This window comes from Hermetia illucens, chromosome 4 (genome assembly GCF_905115235.1).
Source record: "Hermetia illucens chromosome 4, iHerIll2.2.curated.20191125, whole genome shotgun sequence".
Taxonomy (NCBI): Eukaryota; Metazoa; Arthropoda; class Insecta; order Diptera; family Stratiomyidae; genus Hermetia; species Hermetia illucens.
Window position 1 is genome coordinate 63,648,296 of NC_051852.1, and position 7,397 is coordinate 63,655,692.

The 7,397-nt window shown below is 43.8% G+C and overlaps 1 protein-coding gene across 1 annotated transcript; it reads left to right on the top strand.

Annotated features, from left to right (window-relative positions):
• The first annotated feature begins 6,140 nt into the window (after positions 1–6,140).
• LOC119655853 (probable DNA replication complex GINS protein PSF3) lies at positions 6,141–7,397 on the top strand. The gene is made up of 4 exons (XM_038061972.1): positions 6,141–6,343; positions 6,405–6,510; positions 6,574–6,862; positions 6,916–7,397. The coding sequence occupies exons 1-4, from the start codon at positions 6,241–6,243 to the stop codon at positions 7,054–7,056; spliced, it is 639 nt and encodes a 212-aa protein (XP_037917900.1). The 5' UTR covers positions 6,141–6,240; the 3' UTR covers positions 7,057–7,397.

Genomic DNA, 7,397 nt, shown 5'->3' on the forward strand with positions numbered 1-7,397 from the left:
ATCTGCCATGACGGTAGCCTGATGTATTTGGCTAGAGGATTGTTTCTCGTAGAAAAACTCACGAAGAGAATGTAGCATCGTTTTTAAATCAAGTACCCCCCTTCCTCCCTGATGACGTGGGATCGTGATCCTCAATTTTTCGGCAGCTCTATTGTGCATGTTGTTGTTTGCAAGAACTACCCTTACCCGTCTATTGACAGATTCTAAATCAGTATTACTCCACTGTATCACACCGAAAGTGTATAGAAGGACGGGAATGGCAAAGGTGTTGATTGCCATGATTTTATTTTTCCCGTACAGCTCAGTTTTAAGGACAAGATCCAGACGCCGCTCACATTCCCCCAGCAACTTAGATTTAATTATTGCCACAGCAGGTGTTGTTGCTTGCAATATGCCGAGGTATTTGTAGACGTCGTCCGAATCCATGCCCTCAATTCGGATGTTATTTTGGCTGTATCCTTCGTTGTCGGTGTGTTTTCCCCGAACAATTGTTTTTATGCGACATTTCTCCAAACCCAACTGCATGCCGATATCCCTGCCGAACTGGATGGTGATGTCCAGCAAGGAGCGAAGTTGGTTCTCGTCTTTGGCATACAATTTGATGTCGTCAATGTACATTAAATGGCTCAATGTACATTTCGACAATATGCCATGCTTGACTTGGAACCCGTATTTGCTTTCATGCAAAAGATGGGATAGCGGATTCAAAGCCAAACAAAACCACAGTGGGCTTAGAGAGTCGCCTTGGAAAATGCCACGCCTGATTGGTATCTCTCCTGATGTTTGCGAAGATACCGATAGCTTCTTGCTCCAATTCTTCATTACTGTTCTCAGTAGAAGAACAACATTCGGGTTGATTTTATACAAGCGTAACACTTGTAGTAACCACGAATGTGATATGGAGTCAAAGGCTGATTTATAATCGATGTAGGCTGTCGAGATGTTTCGTTTTTGGTGGACAGCCTGCTTTACAGCTACCGTATCGATTATAAGCTGTTCTTTGCAGCCTCGGGAGCCTTTTGCGCATCCTTTTTGCTCCTCAGCTATCAATTTATGAACATCAAGATGTTTTGAGATGTTCGCGCACAGAACTGAAGTGAAGACCTTGTAGATGGTAGGAAGACAAGTAATTGGTCGACATTTTGAAGGGCAAGAGACACCCTGTTCCTTGGGGATGAGGAAAGTTATCCCCTTGGTGAAAAATGGTGGAACTAAATCAGGATCGGCAATCATCTGATTAAATTGATTTGCCAATATCCTGTGAGTGCTCTTGAACCGTTTCAGCCAGAAGTTGTGAATCTTGTCAACTCCTGGCGCCGTCCAGTTACCTGCCTTGTCAAGGGCTGCTTTAACGTCGACTTCAGTTACGTCAGGCATGGTCATTTCGGGGAGGGCCTCGCATGAGCGCATAAGGTGTGGGAGCCACGCTGCTTCTAAATTGCAACGGCTGGATTCGCTCCAAACACTTCTCCAGAAGTCTTCTGCCTGATCCAGATTGAGGTTACTTTCCCTACCTGAGTTGATGAGATTTTTGTAGAATCCTCGTTGATTCTGGAAGAACAGGGCGTTGTCTGTCCTTCGCTGAAAGCTTTTCTGATACCTACGGATGCGATTGGAGCATACCGCAAGTTTCTGCTTCAGCACCTCGCGGATTTCTTCGATTGGCATATCATTGGACAGATGGTAGTTTCCAATGATGTTCGCAACGCATCTGTGCACTCTTGGTGATGGATTTCCAAGGAGTGCTTGCGTCACACGACCAATCTCCTTTCTCAACTTTTCGACTCTTTTGTTTAGTCGAAACACCCAGAACGGTAAAGTCCATCTGCACATACCTCTGTTATTCGCTCTAAGATGTTGGTTATGGAGACGAATAACCGTGGCAGCTGCAACGTAGATCAGGCTGTGAACCTCTGTAGCAGTAGTCTCGCTAGCCAACGATCAGCCAAAATTCTGTCAACGGCAGCAATGATGTTAGTAGTTGCCGAAGTAAACTTCAGTTTTGGGATCTTTGGCCTAGCGTCTGGGAGAATCTCAGCATACTCTGTGAATGCGACCTGGAATGCGGTCAAAGCCTTATTATAAATTGGGTCGACATCCCCAGTTACTAAGCTTCTCCTGACTACTGGATTCATGGAGTGCCTTACAGGTGGAGTATATATATACATATACATATACATATATATACATATACACACATACATATACCTGGCGTACCAGGTTTATCCTCACCTGTACTTTTTGGGGTAATTTTTGTCCAGCTAAATGACGACATAATACCGCCTGTAACTGTGGAGAAGTTGCGGGAAATATGTGGTAGGTTCGGTGACAACAAGGCCCCAGGTTTGGATGGCATCCCCAACCGAGCTTTGAAACTAGCAGTGAAGACTAGGCCCGACCTTTTCGCCAACACCTTCGAGGCGTGCCTAAAAGAAGGAATATTCCCTGCCCAGTGGAAAAAGCAAAAGTTGGTATTGCTTCCGAAGCCTGGCAAGCCACCTGGAAACCAAGCGTCGTATCGTCCTATCTGCCTGTTGGATACAATGGGGAAGACGACGGAGAGAGTCATCTACAACAGACTCCTGCCCATCGTCGAAGCCAGCAATGGTTTGTTGGAACGCCAGTTTGGTTTCCAACGCGCCCAGTCTACGGTGGACGCAATTAATATGGTGGTAAACCTTGCAAAAGGTGCACTGATTCCTGGCGGCTGCTGTGCCGTACTGGCGTTGAATGTGAAAAACGCATTCAACTCGGCCAACTGGAATAGAATTAAAGGGGCGTTGGCTGACATAGGTGTCCCCGGATACTTAGCGAATTTGGTGGACCTCTCAGAGAGGACTCTCTGGTACGGGACGGATGAGGGGCCCAAAGAGTATATTGTCACGGCCGGGGTAGCACAGGGAGCGGTACTTGGTCCCCTGTTGTGGAATATCATGTATAATGGGGTGCTTGCTCTTCCCGTCCCAGAGGGGACTACGATTGTCGGCTTTGCTGATGACCTAGCTGTGGTTTTTGCAGCACAACACCCAGAAGATGTGGAGGTTTACGCAACGGAAACAGTGAGAGCGATAAAGTCCTGGCTAGAAAAGGCGGGCTGACCTTGGCGGACGCGAAAACGGAAGCGGTCTTAATAACGAACCGCAGGAAAAATAACACTGTGAAAGTGGAGGTCGGTGGACATACGGTCGAATCAAAGCAGGCTATCAAATACCTGGGGGTAATAATTGACACCAAATTGAGTTTTAGGGAACACCTAGAGTATGCATGCACCACGGCACTTGCAAAAATGTTGCCAAATATTGGTGGACCGAAACATTGCCGAAGGTTGGTGCTAGCCGGAGTGGTGCGCTCCATCCTGCTCTACTCGTCGCCTGTGTGGGCAGAGGCGCTTGCAAACTCTCAGAGATGGAAGCAGGTGAACTCGGTTTACCGGCTTTGAGGGTTTGCAGTGCTTTTAGAACCACATCAGATGAAGCAGTATTGGTGGTGGCAGGCATGATCCCTGTTGACATTCTGATCAAAGAAGTGAGTGTCCTGCACCATGCAAGACGTATGGAGGGGCATGCACAGCGTCGAAATGCGGCAAGGTCAGAGCCACATGATCTCTGGCAACGCAGATGGGACGAGTCTACGAAAGGTCGGTGGACGCACAGGCTCATTCCCAACATTAGAGTATAGCTTGAGGGAAAACATCCCGATTGTCGCAAACACTTCAGCCAATGACGCGGTGGTTCTACACTACAGACATGGATCTTATATCGAAGGCAGTGCGGATCAAGACTGAAACCCATTAGGTCAGATTGTTACCGGAAAGGACTCTTTGGACTATAGCACAGATTGCAAGGATAACTGCTTTTTGCATCTCCATGTATAGTCCAGCCCTGAGATCGAGCGTTTTCAGCACTTTATGTAAGTTCTGCGGAACTAATCCCGTCGCTGAAATTACCACTGGGGCTATTTCGATCTTTTGTAGTCTCCAAGTCTGCTTCATATCGTCTGCCAAGGGGCCGTAGTTCCGGATTTTTTGTGCTGTTTTTCAACAGTGTTCCGGTCCAACGGTACAGCTACATCGATTAAAAAGCACGCTCGTTCTTCCTTCAGAAGCAGAACTTGATCGGGTCTGTTATGATTAACACTGTGGTCAGTGGCAATAGTGTGATCCCACAGTAGTTTGACCCATCATTTTCCAAGATTCTCTGCGGAGTATACTTATAGTAAGGATGGTAGGTTGCCACTAAGTTATACTTCAATGCAAGGTTTTGATGGAGAATCTTGCAGACGGAGTTATGACGATTGTTGTAGTCGGTACTGCTCAACATCCTGCACGCAGATGTTATGTGCTCGATGGTCTCCTCTTCACAGTTGCATAACCTACAACTGGAGTTGATGATTGAGGAGTCGTGAAGAATGTACCGTTTATAATTTTTTGTTGGGAGCGAAGCATCCTGAATTGAAGTTAGGAATGCTTCGGTCTCATAGAAAAGTACACCATTTGTCAACCATTTGTTGGAGGCTTCGATGTCAATGCCTGACAACAACAAATTTTTGATATGAACTCCGTGAATGGGTTTCTCTTTCCACATGTCGATCTTTTGTTGGATTGAAGTAACATTCGACATGGGATCCCATTCTCTGCTTCTCAAGTTCAAAGGAGATAATTTATTATCTGCCATGACGGTAGCCTGATGTATTTGGCTAGAGGATTGTTTCTCATAAAAAAACTCACGAAGAGAATGCACTTGATTGTAGTGCAACGTTTTTAAATCAAATACCCCCCTTCCTCCCTGATGAAGTGGGATAGTGACCCTCAATTTTTTGGCAACTCTGTTGAGCCACAATTGCCACCGACCACAGTGTTAATCATTACAGACCGAGTTAGTTCTTCTTCTCAAGGAAGAACGGGCGTGCTCCATAATCGATGTAGCCGTACCGTTGGACCGGAACACTGTTGAAAAACTGCACAAAAAATCCGGAACTACGGCCTCTTGGCAGACGATATGAAGCAGACTTGGGGACTACAAAAGATCGAAGTAGTCCCAGTGGTAATTTCAGCGACGGGATTAGTCCCGCAGAACTTACATAAAGCGCTGAAAACGCTCGATCTTAGGGCTGGACTATACATGGAGATGCAAAAAGCAGTTATCCTTGCAATCTGTGCTACAGTCCGAAGAGTCCTTTCCGGTAACAATCTGACCTAATGGGTTTCAGTCTTGATCCGCACTGTCTTCGATATAAGATCCGCGTCATTGGCTGAAGTGTTTGCGACAATCGGGATGTAGTAATACATTTTTGCATGGTCGCACACACTTTGCGTTAAAACGCATCAACGCTGTGATGCGGGCGTTTGGATGTCGCCTTCAGCCCATCCTTAGGTTGGTCGCCCCTCGGTCCGGTTGGGCGGGAAGAGGGTCCGTGGGCTTTTAAACTATATATATATATGTATATATTGGCAAGTAAATTTTGCCCGGGGAATTCATTGAATTAGTTTCTAATTAGCCTGAGATCATAAGTACCGATTCGCTTATTGAGCTTCCAGTTGTCACAACACAACGCTCTATACTATGTCAATTCTGAGTTCTATGTTTTATGTGAAATAAGTGAAATAAAGGAAGTTTTCACAGCATTAGGGCTAGTGATTTATCTAAATTTGAAAATCAAATGTGGCTTTTGTGCGTGAAATGCAACATTTTCTCATTTCTGGCAATTGACAAAGAAAAAGTTTTGCTTACACATCACTTCAGTTTCAAATTTAAAAAACCAATTTCAGTTCCTTATCTTGAGTCATATTTAACGAAACTTCCGGCGGAAAGTTGACATATATTCATTATCGGCAGTTATGATTCCACTGATCGAACTGAACATAACCGTCGTATATATGTCCTTATGTCTACCTAGCTGGGCATTACGTGCTATTTGCCTTTTTGGATTAGGTAGTTAAGGCTGGATTGCCGTGTACATTGATAGGTCGCGGTAGCGTAGCTGCACCGGAATGTGTCGAGCATTTGAAAATTATGCAGCGGACTGATAATGTGCATTTTGTTGCTACATGTTGCTCACTTTTAGTGTGAAAGGGAATGCCTCAATCGTGAACGTACATAACATCAAATAAGGAAATCAATTCACAATAGAAATAGGCGAAATGTCACCACTATCGGTTTTTGGGGAGATCGGACATTGTTGATGACGGACTTTTGGCATATGGTAGTTCCCGCCAAGTGGTTTTAAATTCTTAGAGGAATTATGGGGTCGAGAAGTTACTTTCCTAGCTATTATTCAGTGGACGATATTTTTGTTACCCAGGAAAAAATTTCGTGTCAAGTGAGCAGTCGTCTGTTAAAAATGGGTCAGTCTGCGCTGGCAGGAGCTACCATTAATATTTTAACTAATTGCCTATTAAATTGCAGGCTTCCTAGACCCGGGATGTGAGACAGATCATTTGGAGCCAGGGAAAATTGTAAAGCTTCCGCTGTGGTACGTTAAGGAGTTGAAAATTAACAATCCATATCTGATGTATGACGCTGTGGCTTCTTAATACTCTTTAAAAAATCTTTTATTGAAGAATGTGATTTCTAGAATACAAATACCGGAATTGTACAAAAATGTACATAATGCAATTTGTGAAGCAGAAAGTACAAACATCGATCTTGGCAAGATGAATATGCAATACTACGAATATGGTCGATATCTGGCTTCGTTTGACCGGAATCATTCGCTTGGTCGAATTTTATATGAGACATGTAGGCAACGTGTAAGGCATTTGCTCACTATATCCAAAAATACTGTTGATGAAATCAAATCAGAGAATAAGATGGATAGTATAGAAAGGGGGCTTTATGAAGCAGGCATTCGAACAAACACTCTGGTATGTAATATCTAACACAGTTTCTGACGTTAACGTTGCGCTTTATTTTCTAGTACACCAATTGGCTCCAACAAAAGAATTCTAAAATTCGACCATCAGAGTTAGTTCAAGAGCATTCGAAAAAGAGGAAGAGGTTCACTTTGAGTGATGACGAAATGTCGAGCAGCCTACAATCGACGAAACGGTCAATGTAGTGGTTTACGTTGCATATGACACGCTTGAGAGCTTCGAAGGATCGTGCATAACTAAAAGAAGCTTGGCCAACTAGGCACTTCTCCAATATATATTATATTTACTCCTTACAAAATAATATAGTATTAATCTTTAAGATATTTGTGTCGATTACCATCGTAAGCTTTTGTTTATATCCTCTAGAAACAGTTTTTTATGTCTACATATTTGTAAATAGATGGGTCGGTTTACTACCCATTATAAAATTGATCTTAAGCTTCTAATTAATTACATTTTATCGTAAGGTGGCTTTTTCGCCGTTATCTATACAATTTTCAATAAATAAAAGTTTATCAGGTGCTAA

Coding starts and splice junctions, on each gene's coding strand:
- LOC119655853 (XM_038061972.1), top strand. CDS start 6,241: ATGGGGTCGAGAAGTTACTTTCCTAGCTATTATTCAGTGGACGATATT. Junction 6,344..6,404: donor CAGTCGTCTGTTAAAAATGG/GTCAGTCTGCGC, acceptor ATTAAATTGCAG/GCTTCCTAGACCCGGGATGT. Junction 6,511..6,573: donor ATTAACAATCCATATCTGAT/GTATGACGCTGT, acceptor TGTGATTTCTAG/AATACAAATACCGGAATTGT.